Consider the following 20,748-nt stretch of genomic DNA (forward strand, 5'->3'; position numbering starts at 1 on the left):
CTCCATGTTCTTGATAAATGAACTTTAGTCTTGGTACGTATACTTTAAACACATGTGTACATTACAATCCACTATAAATTAACTCTAATCCCACCAGCGAAGAATAAGTAATCCCGTTAGAAAATTTGTGACACATCATTACTATTTACTTAACTAATTGGCAATATACTACCAAGGTAAATATAATAAAACCCTCGGTCATTTCTTGCATTTACGGAGAACTGTTTACGAGATGAAATCATGTGTGTGCTTGGGCTTCAGTGCCTGCAATTTTTTGTTGTTGTCCAACTCTTCTGTGCCTGAGAAACAGTGCGGGTAAGCGACCCCTAAAGACACGATCACACCCACGGAAGCACCAGTCAATAGTGGAGCCGAAGACAGACACGGTGGGGACACAAGCACATGCATGAAGTGCAAGCAGGAGAGATGCCCGATCCCGGGAGACTGAGACAGCAGGCCCTGAGCGAGAACTTGATTTAAGGCGGTGGAAATCAAAGGCCAAACAGGAGAAAAGTAGGACCCCTGAGTAGACAGGAGAGAAGGTGAGGTATAATGGTAACGAAATTAGGACGGGATTATTAACAAAACATAAGCAACACAGAACGAACAAACTGGAGGAAAACAGGAATAACTTGAAGACTTCAAGTTCACTGCTGTTCCTGGTGGTAACGGAAAGAAGTAAGGCTGGTTGTCAGCATTTCAGGTTATTACAAGGAGACCCGAAAGACAGAGGAGTCCTTTCAAAAGCTAGGCATTATCAAACATGGAACCAGAACCAGTGGTGGGTCCAGTCCGCTTCACTTCTGATTTGTACCTTTGCGTCTGACGCGTTTCATTGTGAAAATAATAAACAGAAATTAAGACAGTGCAATGCTCGTTCAGGGACAAGACAAGCCAGCCAATAAAACACAAAAAGGTCGGACACACAGAACACATACCTGGAAGTGTCACCTCCTAGCACGACTGCCCCAGAGCGTCAGTGGTGAAAGGGCCGGCCAACAACGGGTACAGCCAGCGGATCTGCCCTGGGTTGGTGGGGGCGGGGGAGGGGGGCGAGCAGAGCTGAACTCCAGCCTCCCACCACACACCAAGCACTTTCAGGGGATTGAACACGCGTGTCAAAGGCAAAACTATGAAAGCTTTTACAGGGCAAGATACAATGGGAGCTGTCTGACTGATGGCGGAGGAGAAACTAGACCCCAAAGAGGAAAATCCGACGGGAATACAGGAGAGGTCGAATCCAACTGCATTAAGAGCGTCTGCTCATCCACAGACACCACGAACACAGTGCACTTTGCACGAATCGAGAACCTAACGGAACAACAGCCCAGAGACAGGAGTCTCCTCTGTGGCACCGGCCACGCGTACCAGAGCAAGGGCTCGCGCCGCACCCTTCCAGACGGAACACTTCGCAGAGGTCCGGGAGATCAAACGCTGGGGGGGGGGGGGGGGGGATACAGAGTGAATGGAACCCTTGCCCCTGCCAAAAGAGTATGAACAACGGGTGCAGCGTTTGGGGACACTGTGGCATTCTCTAGCCAACGATGGGCACACACCCGCCGGTCAGCAAGCGCACTCCCACGCACCCGCCCCAGGGAGGCTCTCAGCACGGACGTGCGCCGCGCTCCCTGTGACGGCCAACACAAAGTGAAGCCAACAAACGAGAACCCTCTCCCCAAAGGACGACACAACTGCAAGGAACACACAGAGCAGACAGGTCCGTTACCGAGCGAGCCCCACACGACAGACGAAAACCAGACGAGTCTAACCACACCCGACACACACGAATTTCAAGAACATAACGCGGAGCAAGAAAAGCCACAAAAGAACGTGCGTGTTGTAATCCCACGTACACAGAGCAACGTCATACAGTGCGTTGCCCAGGGTAACACAAACGTGACGAAATTACAAAGAAAAGCAACGGTACGTGTGAACTGGAGGACAGGAGAGAAGGCGGGGGCAGAAGAGGGGTACGGGGAGCCTGAGAGGTTCTGACACAATCCTCTTTCGTCAAGTAGGTGGAGGGTTCCAGGTCATTCTTCACACGCCACATTTCATAAGCAACTTTACCACCCCAACATTTAATTAAAAAAGAAACCGCTTAACGGGAATGTCACGCGTCTGGTCAACTGTCTACATGTGGCCTCTTCTATCGTGGACCCTTACTGGATGTGAGGTAAGCCTGTGGACAGACAGCACACAATAAAAGGAAATTTTTCCGACTGGCCCTAGCAGTAACGAACAGGGAGATTCAGACTGATTAAGACAAAGAAGGTAGATGTTTAATGGTCTTGGCAGTTTCTTACAAAATACGCTCTCTCTGTAAAAAAAAAAAAAAAAATTAAGACATGAACACTTCAGTCATCCTTTAAGATACACAAACCTCAGGGCCCAGCAGTGGTCAGGATGGAAGAAAGGACCCGCAGCACATACGCACCACCAGTGGAAAGAAAGAAAGAGCTAACACAGAGCATCTAGAAAACAGCGGGGCCTGCTGAAGCAAAGCCCAAGCGGGCTACACGGTCTCTGACCACAGGGCTCCCCACTGAACACGAAGCCAATGACAACGGGCGACTCAAATTCCCAAACCACACAATTTCCAACAGCGTATGTGCCATTTGTGACAAAGCAACAGGGGAGTAGGATTTTACGATGAACTTACCCTGAAGTAAGTGAAGTCACAGCTGTTGAATAAATGTCACTCAAAAGCAGTCTCTTGGCTTTTTCTTACACAGCGGGCAACTTTCCTTTTGAATTCTCCATTTCTGTCTTCCCTCCATTCTTTCTATAGACACAAAGTAGCATTTAGTGACTTAACGCCAGCAAGTTCTTCTTATCTCAAATGCGAGTTTTCATCTTGAATGCAACACTTTGGCAACGTGTACACCTTTAAGATGTTAAAAAGCTGATAAGGCAGAAGAATCGTCAGAAACCACTCGCGCCAGGCACTCCCTCCGTCAGTCACCTCACAGGCAGGTCTCCTGGAGGAAGGAGACATCCCGGGAGGACAGGACCGGTTTGTCCACTGGGACAGGCAGCTGCGACCTACAGGCAAGCTACTCGGGCGCGGGAAGCACTGGGAAGGCTGCCTGCCGCCCCCGGAAGGTTCCGCCCCAGGTAGAGGAGCGGGGCGCTGCACGCTAGGGGGGGGAGAGGGGGAGGCGGGGGAGGGGGGTGACAATGAGACACAAGTGGCACCAGCAGGGTCTCACGTGAAAATTGAGCTGCTTTTATCTAGCATGTAAATAGCAGAAAATTCTCACCAAAATGCCCAGCCTTTAGTCACGGCAAAGACGAGAAATCTTCAACCCTTGCCCTCCTCACAGAGGAGAGTTGAAATTTCTGCCCTCCTCAGGAAGCCAGTTATTAGAATAACTTAGGTGACAAACCACACACAGACGTGTAGAGACCTGGATGTGTCTGAAGTTCTTGTGGATAAAATGTCACAAAACCTGTAAACGCTTCGGCATCAAGTTTTAAGTAAAAGATAGAAAAGAGCAATTCCAGGCAAGAGGAAGTTCAGGCTCAAGGAACAAGAATCTCCTCCAAAGAGCAGGGAGCTGAGAGAATGGAGGCTGGGGGTAGGGGGCCTGGGTGAGGAGGTCCCAGGTGGAAAGGCCCGGAGACACTACGGTGACACACAACTGCATGAGGGTGGCTTCCCGCCAGAGGACGGGCTGGTGCGTGACGGGCCCCAAGCCACTGCGGAAGCTACCCCGGCCACGCTCAGGACGAGCACACAGGTCACCTGTGTCCTCTCTGCGTTCTACTCACGGAGAGCCCGTGCATCCACCAGAGCAGGGGGCACAGTGCCCATGCCTTTCCTGTCCTGACACCCTCCTGAAACGATCAGACTGGAATCTGTGTGAGGCACAGACTCTCCACGTCAAAGAAATGGCAAGAGAGTCATCCACGTGGGTGGGAACTTTTTCTGGAAGACCAGAAGTACGCGGCAGAGCAAGAAACGTGCCGCAGAGAGAAAGCACAGCCCCGAGAAGTCTCCCTGCAACCAGAGCAGAGAGAGGAGGGGCAGGGCCGACTGAACAGAGGGCACAGGTTAGACACGTCCGGCCCGAGAAGAGGCGTTAAGACACGGGATGAAAACAGAGATGTGGCATCTTCCTCCCACTATACCCAGAATGCTAATACTCTCCTGAAATACGGCCAACTGCGATACCTACGCTTTACGTGCTAGAATCAGGGCCCCTCGCGTGGGTACCAGGACTGAAAGTAACGGCCTCTTCACGTTCGAGGTCGGGGTCAGGCCGGTGCCCGCAGACCCGCACACTGCCGGTCCCACCAGAGCCCGGGCTCCCAGATGCAGCAGAAACACAAGAGAAAACATGGGCCTCCGAGAAAGAGACTTCAGAATTTAACTTTACACACACTTCTAATTAGAACTCGCCCAAGACCGAACAACTGTTAGTTCATTAAACAGCGACACCGCCACAGTGAGGACGGAGGCGGCAGAAGTCGCCATCCACAGGCACCCGGACGAAACAAGGACCGACGAAGGCGGCAGCCGCAAGCCCAAACAGGGAAGGAGTGTACTTTGTGGCTCGGCTGCACTCAAATGAAGAATTAATTAAAAAGCGGAAGGGGTGCGATACGCAGGGAAGTTCTCAACGTGGTGAAAATGGGAACCTTCCCAGAACTGACATCCTACAAGCGCAAATCGACCACGGGAGCCCCTCCGCCACAGGCGACCGCGTCCGTCGCGGCGCAGATGGCCCCCCCTCTGTCGTGACATCACAGGGTCAAGAGGAGAAGCCTCCGACCGCGTCACACCCCTCCCGTCCTCACGAGGAGGGCAGGTACGGGCCACTGAGACACGGGAGAGCCCACAGTCACATGACTTTTTATAACTGCCCTACTTTATCATCAGCAACCACTGTAGGTCTCTCACTGAGCCTAATTCGTAAATCAAACTTTATCGTGTGTGTATGTATATAGGACAAAAAAATAATGTATATAAGGGTTCAGTACTTATCCCTGGTTTCAGGCATCCGCCGGGGGTCTTGGAACGTACCTCTCACCGACAAGGGGGACAACTGTACAGAAACAGAAAATCTTACACCTTACACAACAAGGTGATACTTTAAACACCAAGAATCAGAAAAAAAACCTAAAGGAACAGGGAGAAAAAGAAAGGAAAGGTCACCCGCAAGCGGTGAAGAGTCAGCCTCGCATCAACTCCCTCGTCAGCAACAATAAATGATAAAAGACAAATCCTGTAGAAGTCTGAACTTGTCCCCCAGAACTCCACAAACTGTCACTTACGAATAAGGCCCAGACGAAAACACTCGCAGGCAGGTAAGGACCAGATGTTAATTCTCACAAAGCCTTTCTGAAACATGAGTCTCAGATGAAGCACCACAGGAAGGAGTCAAGCAAGAAAAAAGGAACAGGATGCAGAAACAGATGATCCTGCCCAGAAGAGCAGGCAGGCTGCGTGCAGCGGTCTGAGCCCACCCCTAATCCAGGAGCCAAAGGTGGAGGGTCCAGGACAGGGGTCTCCAAGAAAAGTGTGGTTTTCCTGGAACAGGTACCATCAAGTGAGAGGTCAGAGAAGCAAACTAACAAAAAACATGAAAATGGCAAAGCAAATACGAAAGTTTGCCTGAACATGTGGACGAGAAAGTTCTGGTTTAGATACAAGACGACCAACTGCTTAAATCATAAAAAGAAGCCGTGGCTTTCAAGACGTTAACGGGACAGATGGCACACGACCTGTGGGGCTCAGATCAGAGGTCACACTGGCGTACGGAGCCCTGGGGGGAAGGCCTGCTTCCACCCTGACAGTCACACTGGCTTCGAGGCGATGACTCTCCTTCCTCAGTAGGTCCCCCAGTTTCAGGACGCAGCTGCTTTGAAGGGTTACTAACGTTTGCATATTCGTACTTTCAGGTATTTGCTCTTAATTATCAATTTTATCTTTATGAAGATTAAAATAAAATTTGTCAGTTCTCATTTTATTCAAAAGAGTTACAGCTGAGCATGAATCAATTCCCTCTCAAAATGATTCCACGGGATTTTTTTTTTTTTTCAACGTTTATTTATTTTTGGGACAGAGAGAGACAGAGCATGAACGGGCGAGGGGCAGAGAGAGAGGGAGACACAGAATCGGAAACAGGCTCCAGGCTCTGAGCCATCAGCCCAGAGCCTGACGCGGGGCTCGAACTCACGGACCGCGAGATCGTGACCTGGCTGAAGTCGGACGCTTAACCGACTGCGCCACCCAGGCGCCCCACCACGGGATTTTTTAAAAACACAGCTCTCCCTTCTCCCTCACCATCTCCTGCACCGCTCAGACTGAAACTTGGCTACAGAAAAGGCTGAGACGGGGGTACACGAGTGGCTCAGTCAGTTAGCATCAGACTCTTGATTTTGGCTCAGGTCATGATCTCACGGTTTGTGAGTTTGAGCCCCGTGTCGTACTCTGCACTGAATGTGGAACCTGCTTGGGATTCTCTCTGCCCCTCCCCTGCTCACACGGTGTCTTCAAATATAAACTTAAAAAAAAAAAAAAAAAAAGGCCAGGACAGTTTTCTGCCAGTTTTTACTTCAATTTGGTTACTAAATTCAAAAAGTCAAAGCCATACATTTGAAAGGGCTTATGGACGTGGTGTCTCCCTGCATATGCTACTACCTTGCCCAAGTTTTTCTATAGGTTTGAAGTAACCCAAGAAAAAAGGTGAATTTAATCTCCTGGCTTCAATACATACTAACAACAGTTCCAAGAACAAAAATTAGAACCAAAGGCTTTCCCAAGGACAGCAGAAGGCTGAGGAACTAGACTATTCTAGGAGACTAATAAAAACATGAACACAAAATAAAATGTGGTCTCCCAGATTTAAAAAAAAAAAAGAAAAAAGAGCAGGTATAAAGAACCATGTTAGGAACCGTGCGTATGAGCTGCGTACGCATCCAACAGTCCTTATCGATGAAGACACCTGTGCTGTGCTTGCGAGAAAGCACCCTGAATTCTCAGGGGACGCCACTGAAGGGCCTATGCGTGGAGAGTTAGGGCATCTGTAAAGTGTCCCAAACAGTTCAGGAAAAAAAATGCTGTAAAATCTCCACAACTGGTGAATCCAGGCAAAGAGTGTTTACTTAACTAATGCAACTTTTGTAGATCTGAAAAATTTAAAAATAAAAGCGCAGGAATAATAACATAGACTTTAGTAGGGACTTGATATTAAATTTTCTTAAGTATGACAGTAATATTACAGCCAAGTAAGACAGTATCCTTATTCTTAAGAGATGCAGGTTCAAGTACGTAAGAGGTAAAACTTAGCTGTATCTGTAACTTAGTTTTGTACAGATTCAGGAGAAAAATAAATGTACGTGAACAGAGTGTAGAGACACACACACACACGCAGGCGGCGGTTGTGATCGAGTTTAATGAACAGGGAGGGAGGTGTGTGCGTGACCACCTTACCGCAGCATCCACGTTAGCAGGGGAGTCTCCGTTCGGGTCTGCCAGCATAGAAATGACACTAATCATGATGGTTTCCACAGTGTGAATAGGGAGCCAGCGTTCCTCTGGCTTTTCGTACCCGTATTTGTCCTCACCGGGCTCATGAAGAATGGAGATGCATACATCACCATTTTTATCAACTGCAAAATTAGACAGTAAGAATCCTGTTTAAGGTATTTAAAACAACGTGGTTACACATAAAGACCGATTATAGGACTGACCCGGACCCCCACAGTCCGCTATAAACGCTGGACACATACAGACGATTTCCAAAATGGAACGCGCTAACTTGTTAGGAAGACCACAGATTTTTACCAAATAGGATCCATTTGACAAAACAACAGAAACAGAAGCAAAACGTCAAGATACCTGGCACATAGGTGGTGTCCAGCATTTATATGCAGTAAATACCATCAATCTGTTCTTTTTTTGTATAAAGTATACGATTAAAATACCAGAAGCGAGTCTGTATAATTTCCTAGTTTCCCCACTAACTTCCTGATTGAAATTGGTGACAGTCAAACATCCAGAGACATTCCTACGAACCTCATAGTATACTTTTTAAATCACATAAAGGCAAAATCCCACCGTCAAGGAAAGGAGTGAACTCGGATTCGCAAAAGAACATGTCCTATCACCAGTGAAAATTCATCGATATAAAATGACAGTCATGATGCCATCTTTTCTATGAAACTGAGATTTAAAATGCAAGTCACAGAGTAATTCCCGACCAACACAAAGGTGAAGTTCTAACCCACCAGCTCACTCAGATCACACAAACACTCATTGGTAAACCTACCAAAATCATCACTCATGTTTTACAGAGTAATTTTCTCCACTGAAAAATTAAAATAAAATAACATAACATAACATAACATAACATAACATAACATAACATAACATAAAATAAAATAAAATCTTACTGGGAAAATGCTGGAAATCACAGAAAAATATAAGAATTCTTGGCATAACAAGTTTTTCAACTAAATTTCCAAATCCCGTAAGTAACCAACGGCAACATGTAGATCTCTTTCATTCCTAACTTCCTGCCTAAAGTCTAAGAAACGTGTGATGGGTATGATTTTAAAGCTTACGTTCCACCTCCTACCTTGGGAAGCACTTCCCATGTTGTTACAAACTCGGGGCCCTCACACTGCCACACTCGGACAAACGTGTCTGGAATGCGGCCGTGACCATGGGTGCGTGCCGGGCCAGGCCGGGGCTTTCACACCTTGTCTGGGGGCTTTTCTACAGTCAGGGCTCCCCAAATAAGAATTTTTTTCCAAGTCACTGTCTTCGAACACAGAGTATTAAATGCCTCTATAAAACTCTATCAGTGACAATCAATTTAATCATCTTCCTTCTTTTGAAGATTACCGTTACGATCTAGCACCTTTACATTTTTAAACTTGGGTCACTTCATTTTAACAATAGTCTAATTTTTTTTTTCTTAATGAAAAGATTTTAGGCTTCATACCTATTACCAAATTACATTTTAAAATGTGAAATACAGGAGAAATACAGCTCGGTTTTTCTAGATGATCCTGGGGGTGAAGTTTTTCCACGTGCAGAAAATACACGTCTCCTCCAGTGCAATGACCCCTCTGACCCTTTACCCACCTAGTTTCTTCGGCCAAACTGCTTCATTCTCCCCACGCCAAGCTGTGCCGCTACTTTGCCCTCTTCCTTCAAGACCCAATGACGACCTCACCTCGTCGCTCTCACTGGCAGAGGCTTCGTTTACAAGCCCCAGCCACTCGAAACTTTTCGTCCATTTGGAGTTTTGGTCCGCCTTTTTCTAAATCAACTCTCCACACAAAGCCACTACTTGAGCCCCAGCCACGTGCACCCTCCCAGCCACCCCGTCCCTTAAAGCCGTGCATCTGGAATGAGCAAACCTGCTTGACCCTAGCCCTCCCCCCCTCCCTCCCCCTCCCTCCTTTCCTCCCTCTCTCTCTCTGTCTCATCCCCTCACCGGAGAGGCAGGCTTCTGCCCCTTATCAGGATGCCATGGCTGCTCACCAGGTGACCAGAACGACATTCTCCTGGATGCTTTCAAAGTCACCCATGCTGGGCCACGACTACGGACACGTTCTCCCCACTTCGGCCTCCGTGACACACTTTTTGCCACAGGCTCGTGAACTGTTCTCTCCCCCTCCAGCCTCCCTTAGCCCGACTTCTGATGCCATCCCACTCTCCAGCACGTGCCACCTTTTTCCGTGGGGACATTAACCCATTCTTTACACCGCAATGTCACCCCTCACCTTTGTCCCCACGCTTTACTGATTTGTAACTGACGGATAACTCCATGCAAGACAAGGTAATGTCACGGCGTTACTATCATCTCAATGCCGATAACTTCCAAGGCCCTACACTCCCTGCTGAGCTTTGGATGGGCCACTTTCACCCGACCCTCTAGGTGGGTACGGCAAGTAGATCTCAAGAAAAACCAATCCAAACGGGATGCATCTAAGCCACACGAAGCTAATTTTTACCTCAGAATAACGCTTAGAACAGCGTTATGGAGCTAGAATTCACACAGCTGAGGTGCACAACCTAACAGCCTCCAGCGTGTTTACAAAGTTGTACGACCATCACCCCAGAAAGAAACCGCACGCTCACCAGCAATCACTCCCCATTCCCTCCCATCCTTCCCCCGAGCCCGCTGCAACCCCTACCCTAGCCGTCTCTCTCTCTCTAGATGAGAGACAGTCCGGCGTAAATGGAATCATGCACTCTGTGGCCTTCTGTGACGGGCTTCGTTCACTCAGTGTTTCTAAGGTTCCTCCGTGTTGCAGCACGAGCCGGTGCGTCATCCCACAACGTGGACATGTTACATACTGCTTTTGTCCTCGTCGACCGATAGACATTGGGCTGCTTCCACTTTCTGCCCTTAATGAACAATGCCGCCATGAACACTCAAGCCTCAGTGTCTCGTGGACATACTCCCACCGTTCTTGGTTCTATATCCAGGAAGGAATCCCACGGCCACGAACGAGGTGACCACGTTGAACCTTCTGGGGAACACCAGACTAGTCTGTTTTCCAAAGCGGCTGCCCTTCGCGTTCTCGCCAGGAGTACACGAGGCTTGAAATTCTCGCTGTCCTCACTGACACTGGTTTCTCATCTGCCTTTCTGATTCCAGCCATCCCAGCAGCTGTAAAGTACCTCTGTGTGGTTTTGATCCTGTAGTTATTCTGTATGTGGCCCATCGATTCCGAACCCTGACCTCACAATCACCACCCACCCACAACTCCATTTTCCCTCCTTGAACCACTGTCACTTCAAGCTTTCATGGTCTCTCGCGGGAAGCACTGATAAAATCATCTGCACGTCTCCCAAAGATCAGTCTGGCTCCCCTCCCAACCCTTCCTCCACGGACGCTATCCTTCCCTCTGGATCACGCAGTCACGATGAACCCACCGAACAGCTTTAAAGCACCATAATTTTTTTTTTTATTTTTTTTTTTCAATGTTTATTTATTTTTGGGACAGAGAGAGACAGAGCATGAACGGGGGAGGGGCAGAGAGAGAGGGAGACACAGAATCGGAAACAGGCTCCAGGCTCTGAGCCACCAGCCCAGAGCCCGACGCGGGGCTCGAACTCACGGACCGCGAGATCGTGACCTGGCTGAAGTCGGACGCTCAACCGACTGCGCCACCCAGGCGCCCCTAAAGCACCATAATTTAAGGAGAACCCAAAGTCTAAAGAAAAAAGGTTAAGCCAGGCATGCACACGCTCAAAATCCTGTTAAGAATCACATTCTCTAGGGGCACCTGGGTGGCTCAGTCGCTTGAGCGTCCGACTTCGGCTCAGGTCACAATCTCACGGTTGGTGGGTTCAGGCCCCGCATCGGGCTCTGTGCCGACAGCTCGGAGCCTGGAGCCTACTTCGGATTCTGTGTCTCCCTCTCTCTCTGACCCTCCCCCGTTCGCACTCTGTCTCTGTCTCTTGAAAATAAATAAAGGTTAAAAAAAAAAAAAATTTTTTTTTAAATCACATTCTCTAGTGCAGGCTTCTGCGGGGGGCTCAGCTGCTTAAGTGTCCGATTCTTGGTTTTGGCTCAGGTCATGTTCTCGTGGTTCATGAGTTGAAGCCCCGTATCAGGCTCTGTGCTGAAAGCAGATTCTCAATCTCTCTCTCTCTCTCTCTCTCTCTCTCTCTCTCTCTCTCTCTCTGCCCCTACCCACCTTGTGCTCGCTCGTGCTCTCTCTCAAAAAAAAAAAAAATAAACATTAAAAAAAAACAAAAAATAAAAAAAAAGAAGAAGAAGAAAAAAAAAGCACCACATCTCTAGGAAGCACCCCCCTGACCCCTCTACCTGCAACAACACGGTCCTCTCCGTGTCTCCCTTCCCGCAGGAGGGCCCACAGCTCACTCACCACCTCCAGCTCCAGTGCCAGCCTGGCCCCACCTGGTTCCACAGGGCTCCTCGCACCTCCCCAGCCGCTCTCTGGCACCTTCCTGGCACCTTCTGTCCCCACACCTGCCATCCCCGCCCACATCCTCAGGTGCCCTCCTTCACAAAGTCCCTCCTCTTTCCAGTCATGTTTCAATCGTCTCGCTAACTCCTCCCTCTTGTGGCCCCAAAATGAAGTCTCTTCCATCTGAAACACGCGCATCAACGGCTGCCCTCTTAGACCACTGGGCCGTGGCTCTCCTCCGGCTCACAAGTCCCGCGTGTTGCCTGTGTGTGCTCTCACGGGGAAACCGAGGCTCAGAGAGGTTTCACCTGCGACCACACAGCTAATCCGTGGTGGAGCCGACACTCGGAGCTTGGCTGCGTCTTCTCTGGAAACAGGTGCAAGGAGACTGCCCGTTACACCAAATAATCCAAGTGAAGGAAAGAGACACTGGCAGACCCAGACGCCAGGAAGGAAGCAGCGAGGCATCAACACAACAGGGGGCGGACGCTGTCGCTTCGCGCATCCACACGCCAGGCAGGGCCCCCTCTGGCACATTCCACCACCGACGTGGTGACGCGTCCCTGTGCTCACCGCCTCCTCAGACGTGATGAAATACAGCGGCCCCCTCGGTTCCTGCAAGTTTTCCGTCAGCCACCCCGAGTCTCTCCCAAGAGAGACTCCCGCCCGTTTCTCAAGCCACTGGGTGTGAGTCCACACTCCAGACCCCTGGAGTAACGCCTTCGTTTATTCATTCATTTCTGCTCACAGACTTTTGCTTAGACTAACCTAGGAGTTTCTCTTCCTGGTGACGCAAAGTCCCAGGAGAAGCAGATGGGCACAGTCGTCAGAAATGAAAACCCGACAACTTAGAAAAGACACACCCACCAGCTCCGTCACCAAAACGAGGCCAAGTTCAGGGGAGGCAGTGTACAAACATACTTTACCCAGCCCAACCTCTGGCTTGCAAAGTGGATTTTAAATGGTGACACATCTTTGGGTAAAAAAGCCAATGTCACCACATTTCAGGCACTGCAGGACTGGATGTTTTCCGAAGGTGAAAACACAGAGCACCACATCTCCTCTGACCCCACCAGTCACCTTACGAGGCAGGTAGGACACTCCCTTTTCAACAGCTAAAGAATAAAGGTAAAAGTTAAGAGCTGCCCACGGTCTAAGAGTGAAGAAGAGAAATAGAAATTTAAAATCCAGGTTTAATTACCCCTCTCTGGAACAGACAATGAGTCACCCGATACCATGGAAGTGATCTGCTCAACTGTGAGGGCTCTACTCATGCTGAATATCACCCAGTAACCATGCCTCTGGTTCGGAACATCGGGAGTCTCGAAAAGAGCTGAAAACTAAGCAAATAAATAGATGTCCATTCCCCCTGCTGTCCTAAAGGAACTAATACAAGGCCATGTGCATAATAAACACAGTGAGCTTAGTACAAAAATCCCAAAGTGATTTCCTTGAGAACTGTCTCTCTCTTATTGACCTTGAAAACCTCAGAGGCAGGCCGTCATATTTGCAAATGTAAAAGTAAAGCTAGATGAACTTACCATTTGGGTGCCAGATTTCTGTAATGAATTTCATTTTAGGAGGCCGGAGGGGGTAATCTTTTGGGAAAGTGAGATGAGCCTTAAAAACACCACCTTCACTGGAAGAAAAACAAAAACAAGTTCTTGCCTATAAGTTCCCGCTTATCGGTAGACAATTATTACAACAAACATAAAACAAGGGTGCCAGTGCTAACACTGTAAATGAAGTGAGTTCGTAATCTGGGTCTCAAGCAGATAATTTACTTACTCCAATACTCAGTTCAATAGACCATCACGCCCACCCTCCTACTGAACTCTCAGAAGGCGAGGAAAATGAAAGAAACAGTTGGTGCACAGCGGGCATCCCGATCAGGTCCCGTTATTGCGGTGCTAACAACCCTACCACCACCGCCCGCTGTACGTAAGTCCACGTCCAGAAGGGTTCGCTCTGCCTGGGGGGTCTCCAACGATCACTCTCGTCCGCGGCAGCCAGCCCTCCCGCCGTTCTTCAAGCCCCACCAGCCCCCTCCCCTCTCAGAGCTCACACACATTAACTGGGTTGTTCCCTGTGTGGAAAGACACGCGGACCTTCCACTCCTTTATTCATCTTGTCGTTTCACAAGTATTTCTTCGCCCTTCACACATCAGACACGAACAGCTGGAACAGGGTATAAAGTCTCCCAAGGAGTCTGTATTCTGTGGCTTTTCCAAAACAGCGCTGCGCAGGACAGCTTTCTGCACACTGGTTTGGTCCACGGTCACACTGTCCACAACACCTGACATACAGCCAGTTCAACTGAGGAACTGAATTTTTAATTTTATTCAATTTTATTCAATTTGAGTAGCACACGTGGCCAGTGACTGTGGTATTAGTACGGTCCTAGGTCAACGCCATTTACTTAAAAACTGTTTCTGAAGAACCATCAAAACAGGACAACGAGCCGTATGTTCACAACAAAAAGCAAGGAGATCAAGTCAGCCTGATGGGGCACATGACTAAGTTCCTCCCCGTGTCATCGGTAGCGGCCATTCCCTCTGTTTGAAACACCCTTCTCCCCCTGTCATCACTTAGAGCTCGGCTTCGACGTTCCCTCCTGACAAAGGCCTTACTTTGACTATCAGACCTCAACCACCCGTGTCCCTCTGGCACACTGGCCTCGTCGCACTTATTCCAACGGCTACTGGCACATCTGACTCTTTTACTGCTCAGTGCACACTCCAGCAGAGCAGGGTCACGTGACTATGCCTGTTTGAGATCAGTGAGAAATGGAATTGTCAGCTCCGTACACGGGACTGAACAAATACACACTGATCACCTATTTGCGTGAGGCACCGTTCTACGTAAAATAAAAAAACAGGGAGGAAGACGTTAGAGATCATTGTTTTCTTCCCAGCACTTACCATTTGGTGGCAGAAAAAATATCAAGCAAAATATCTGTCCTAACTACTGGAATATGAGCAATCGAAAACTAAATTTTTAAAAAAACCAAGTATCTACTATAAGCCCATTTGTCTTAGGAAGAAAAACATGGGGACATGTTTATGTACAAATAGAAAACTGTACGAGAACACGACACCAATACATAGCAGTGGTCAACTCTGGAACACGGGATCTTTTACTCACTGCTTTGTGCACGTCAATACAGACAATTTTTAACCACAAGCAAGTATTAATCTGTATTGCCTTTTCTGATCATAAAAGATTTGGGGAAGGGCTTAACAACAGAGAGGCAGATCATTAACACCAAATACTAAAGACCCAGGGAAGGCCAATGGGCTCCCAGCAGAGAGAGCAACCGTGGTAACACAACTGTAGTAAAAGCCAACAGGAGGCCGCGAAGGGTGAACGAGAGAGGGGTGGTGAGGTACAAGCGTGACGAGCAGGACGACTCGAAAAGCCCAACAGTTAAAGAACGGGGTAACTAGATGGGGAAAGAGCACAAATGAAAGGCTTTAAAAGGAGGGGACGAAACTAATTTGTCTGCAAGGAGACGGGAAGGTGCTGGCAGAAAGACCAAGGACACTAGAGAAACAGTAACTGAGTGACCGGAAGAAAGAAGAAAATAAGGGAAAGGGGGCTTAATCAAGAAAAAGAACATCGCTTCCCTGGCACTGGAACAAAACCGGACTGAACGTAGTACAGACACCCAGGGTACGAAGGAAGAAAAAGGACAACTTTTATGTCTGCTGCATGACCTCCATCTGCGAAACTCCCAGAAGGACTCCTCGAAGGGGGAAAACTGCAGACCTGGGCAAACAGCAGGCTGGCACGGCTGCTGGGATGGACCCACCACCCTGACGGGCGCGGCAGCCACCTCCTCGCCCGTGCTACCCCACCTGCCAGCGCCAGCGCCAGAACCGGCCGTGGCACCTGGCAGCTGGATGCACTCCTTTTCAAACTGGGGCTGCAAAATCAACCGAGTGAGTTGCTAACCAGTTCTCTTTTATGACAAATCAAAATCGAACAGAAAACACAGGCGCTTATCACAAACAGTCTGTTTCACTTAAGTCACCTGCATGCATGTTGCTACTCACTAAAACGTATGCACAGGAGTATACATCAGGTCACGATGTAAAATATTTCCGGTTATGGGCTGTGGCGGGGGGAGGGGGGGCAGTTTGAAAGCTGCAAACACAGAAAACAGCCAAGAATCTATGTAAAAGGACATCAGAAGAGCTGCCCCAAAGCCCTGCACTTTGTTCCACCGACAAGGCTGCTCCTCAATGTTAAGGTAGCTTCCCTGTGTCCCTCAAGTCTGACTGACTGGATCCACTTTATGTCAGCTCACTGGAATCCCGATCATGAGAAACTGTCTTAAAATGTTTAATGAGAAACTGTCTTAAAAGTTTCATCCTTAAAATGTCAGGTTTTATTGACAGAATTATCCCCAAAGGTTCAAAGCACACAATCTTCACTGCCTACAGATCACTCCCCATTCTGAACCAATAACCCCATGTTACGCCTTAACACGGTTTAGGTTTCCTCCTAGAGCTGGACTCCTTAACATCTTTCACCTATAGAATCCTACCCGTTTTTTTAAAACCCGAGTTGTGTGGCCCCAGCTTGTGGGTGCAAACCTCCCATTTGAAAAGGCTGAGAACCTTTTCTCAGCCTAGATGAAGCTTCTTCCATTAGCCCCACTTACTGTTTTGTACTACGTTATAAAAATCTTAACCAGGACCGGATCCCATCATTCTATTTTGTCAGATCCTTTCATTCTTTCATTCTGCCATATTGACTTTATATAAAGGATACACTTAAGCTGTTGTCTTAAATTTTGCTCAACACTGTTCTTATAAAAACACTCCTGGGGAAAAGAGGTTAGAGTGGGAGAGAGCCAAAGCATAGGAGACTGTTAAAAACTGAGAACAAACTGAGGGTTGATGGGGGGTGGGAGGGAGGGGAGGGTGGGCGATGGGTATTGAGGAGGGCATCTTTTGGGATGAGCGCTGGGTGTTGTATGGAAACCAATTTGACAATAAATTTCATATACTGAATTAAATAAATAAATAAATAAATACATACATACATACATACATACACACACTCCTGGGGCGTCTGGGTGGCTCAGTCGGTTAGGAGTCTGACTTCGGCTCAGGTCATGATCCCACAGTTCGCAGGTTCGAGCCCTGCATCAGGCTCTGGGCTGACAGCTCAGAGCCTGGAGCCTGCTTCGGATTCTTTGTCTCCATCTCTCTCTGTTCCTCCCCTGTTCGCTTGCTCACTCTCTCTCTCTCTCTCTCTCTCTCTCTCTCTCAAAAATCAATAAAGATTAAAAAAACAACACTCCTGTTGTTACCGGTTTCTGGTTCATTTTATCTGCCACATTCAACAATTTATCACACTCATAAGGTATTTGACTGCTTCCAATTGTTTTGCTATTACAAGCAATAGAACACTGAACGTTCCAAACGCTTCCTGGGCATCGGGTTTTTACCCTAAAAATGAAACTGCTAAGACAAAGTCTGCATCATTGTTCAAAGTTGCATGGCCAATGAAAGAGGCCGAGGTGGGGAGGTAAACAAAGGCCCCCGAGCCCCTGTTCTTGAGCACTGAACAGTCAGTGATGTGGCCTTGCACTGATCATGCAGCACAAGGTTCCCTCATCACAGGACACATGGCTCATGCTTCACTGTAAAATGGTACTAACCAGAGTCCGTCAGGTCCTACATCCACGATGACAAAACATATGTGATCTTAATAGCCTACAAAGTTTCCACCCCATTGCCGGTGGGGAGGAATAAAATAAAGCATGCTCTTTGAACAGACTAGCCGTGGCTGATGAAAGACAAAGAGAGTAAGAGGTAAGAGGTTACACTCGCCACTCACTAACACAAACGTATACAATTTAAAGTTATATGGTGATACCCGAGTTTCCCAACGTCCTTCACAAATCTGCCACCACCCTTCCCTGAAATCTCTCATTCCGTGGACATGGCTGGCCGTCCACACGCCTGATAACCGGCAGGCTGAAAAGAGCAGGTACAGCACGCCAGCTCGGTGTCCTTCACAGAAAGACACTGAGACAATCTGTCCTTAACACCACTAGGAAGACTCATTAATGGACAGAGCAGTAACAGAGCGATAAATATAGCGGCTAAATTAATCTTCGTGGCAACTCTCAGTCTTACAGAATCTTGAGTGCCCTCGTTACTCTGAAGGGTGCAGCGCCCTCTAGTGACTAAGGGAAGGCTAATGATGCCGCACAAAATAACACGAGAGCGTCTAAAAAAATGTCAGACGTCGTTAATTCTTCCCATCGTTACATAAATGATGTATCCAGTGGTGAATGCATCAGGTAGGGTTAGGCACCATCTAAGCCCACATTAACTTACTTCCAACCCTACATCCCCTCTGTCAGCCTCAGTCCCTCCCCATGGGCAGTGATGTACACTGGAGGTCTGGCACCCACACACGAGAGATGCCCCCTCCGGCAACCCCGAGATGGCGTCTACCCTCTTCAGCTGCTGGACACCTCTAAGTTCCTTCCTGCTAAACCAACACACAACATGAAATACTCGATTCTCGGTACCTGGTGCCATTTCAGGATGCTGACTTCTGAACACACTTTCCTCTCCTTACCCCTTCCTGGCTAATCTGCTCAGCCCTCCTCACTCTACCGCCTGGGCAAAGGCCGTGCGTCTCCCTACTGCCACCCGGCTCAACCCCAACTCCCAGCCCAGCTCTTCCACCTACAAAGAAGCTTTTAGAGTAACACTGTGAAAAAAAAATTTCTGTTGCCGAAATAAAACACAAGTAAAGTGAAGGAAAATAAAATCTGCAATCCCAAAGTCATGATACTCAGGGCTTATACTTTAGGATGTGCATCAAATTCCTGACTGGTAACTCCTGGCATAAAATCCCTCAATGGTCAGGCTTTGTCGTCAGGACAGAAGACAAACCCAAACTCTTTAGCAGTGTTTATAAACTTCACCTAGCACTCAACCCCGTCTATCCACCCTCTTCTTGAGGTCCCACACGCTCAGTTCGACTACTGTTGCCACACTCCAGGTCCCACCCCTGGTTTTCTAGGCCCAATTACATTGTTCCTCCTACAAAATTATTCATCTGTGGCTCCCCTTCCATTTACCCCACCTCTCACTGCCTTTGCCAGAATATCCGCCCAGTTAATTCTTAATTTTTTTTAATGTTTTTTTATGTTTGAGAGAGAGACAGAGTGTGAGCAGGGGAGGGGCAGACAGAGAGGGAGACACAGAGTCCGAAGCAGGCTCCAGGCTCCGAGCTGTCGGCACAGAGCCCAACACGGGGCTCAAACCCACGAACTGAGCCAAAGTCTGATGCTCAATCGACTGAGCCACCCAGGAGCCTCTCCATCCAGTTAATTCTTACCCTATCTGCTAACACTTCGAAATCCCTTCCAGCCCAGAGTAACTCCTCTAAACCCACTGCGGCAAAATCTCCCCCATCTTACCAGCTCCTGGGAAGAAATGAGCAAGTGGCTTAATTCTGACCGATGAGACAAGAGCCAGTCTGCAGGAGAGCTTGCAGGGAAAAAAAGTGTCTACACTGCATATAAAATACCTGAAACTAAGAAGAAACTACCCTCGGGGGCGCCTGGAGGGCTCAGTCGGTTGAGCTTCCAACTTCGCTGAGGTCATGATCTCATGATTCGTGAGTTCAGTTCATGCCCCGCGTCTGGCTCTGTGCTGACAGCTCGGAGCCTGGAGCCTGCCCGGGATTCTGTGTCTCCCTCTCTCTCTCTCTCTCTCTCTGCCCCTCCCCTGCTCGTGCTCTGTCTCTCTCAAAAATAAACATTAAAAAAAACTTTTTTAAGAAAGAAAGACAGAGAGAGAGAGAGAGAGAGAGAGAGAAAAGAAAAGAAAGAAAGAAAGAAAGAAAGAAAGAAAGAAAGAAAGAAAGAAAGAAAGAAAGAAAGAAAGAAAGAAAGAAAGAAAGAAACTACCCCCTCTTTGTCCTTTGGGTAATATTCTGGGGGCCCCTCGTGGTTCAGTTGGTTGAGTGGCTGACTCCTGAGTTCAGCTCAGGTCATGATCTCATGGTTCATGAGACTGAGCCCTCTGTCAGGCTCCACACTGACAACGTACAGCCTCATTGGGATTCTCTCTCTGCCTCTCTCAAAATAAATAAACTTAAAACAAACAAACAAACAAACAAAAAAAAAAGGTGCACGTGGCACTGAAGTCAGACTACATACAGCCCAACTGTCTCATCTAGAAGCCCACACTCCAGAGGAGCGGCCACCACTGTTTAAATGTGTACTGAAGGCCAGGAACGAGTTTTTAATTGATGGAAAAAAAGGGACTATTAATTAGTGCGGGGACTATTAACAAATGGTTCCCCTTAGCAAAGCTGAAGGCATACAATGTATATATGGACCCGCCAAGAGCCTTTAGAGAAAAGGCCAGAGCTCTGTGGGGTCCTCAGAGATGAAGCTGGGGCCTGGGTGCTAATTACTCCTGTACACAGACAGCAATTTGGAAGAAATACTCTATCGCCAGAGTACAAGATTCTGTCATTGGAATGTCACTGTGTCTCCCCAGTAAACCTTCACGCAACGTATTTAGTTTGAAAATCTGCACTTCATCGGGCTTGTATGTATGGTTTTATTTGCTTTCAAATAATATTAAGGATGTAATGGGGACACCGCAAAGATGTTTTTCAAGGGTTACTATTACCAACCCGAACTTTCCCTGTGGAGTGACCGAACTGAGTTCCTACAGTGTGCAGTGATCACCAATACCAACATGGCCCTGACAAATACATCAGTAAAATGTCTGACTGGAAACAATCGTGACAAAACAATCACTTTTCCAGACAACACTACAGCCTACAGCTTACCCT

At 48.1% G+C, this 20,748-nt stretch overlaps 1 protein-coding gene across 2 annotated transcripts in view; it reads right to left on the reverse strand.

Annotated features, from left to right (window-relative positions):
* The window catches only part of UBE2G1 (ubiquitin conjugating enzyme E2 G1), a 110,044-nt gene that overhangs the window by 10,314 nt on the left and 78,982 nt on the right, over positions 1-20,748 (reverse strand). Inside the window, exons 3-5 of one of the 2 annotated variants that reach the window (XM_086685624.1) lie at positions 13,446-13,543; positions 7,442-7,620; positions 2,663-2,785 (exon numbers count right to left, since the gene is read on the reverse strand). In XM_086685624.1, the coding sequence (XP_086541750.1) occupies positions 2,699-2,785; positions 7,442-7,620; positions 13,446-13,543 (364 nt within the window). In that variant the 3' untranslated portion in view covers positions 2,663-2,698. The remainder of the gene's footprint in view (positions 1-2,662; positions 2,786-7,441; positions 7,621-13,445; positions 13,544-20,748) is intronic. The other variant, XM_086685623.1, reaches the window with a different exon arrangement.

The sequence above is a fragment of the Puma concolor genome, chromosome E1 (assembly GCF_028749965.1).
Source record: "Puma concolor isolate L17-30 chromosome E1, mPumCon1.1.hap2, whole genome shotgun sequence".
Lineage (NCBI taxonomy): Eukaryota > Metazoa > Chordata > Mammalia > Carnivora > Felidae > Puma > Puma concolor.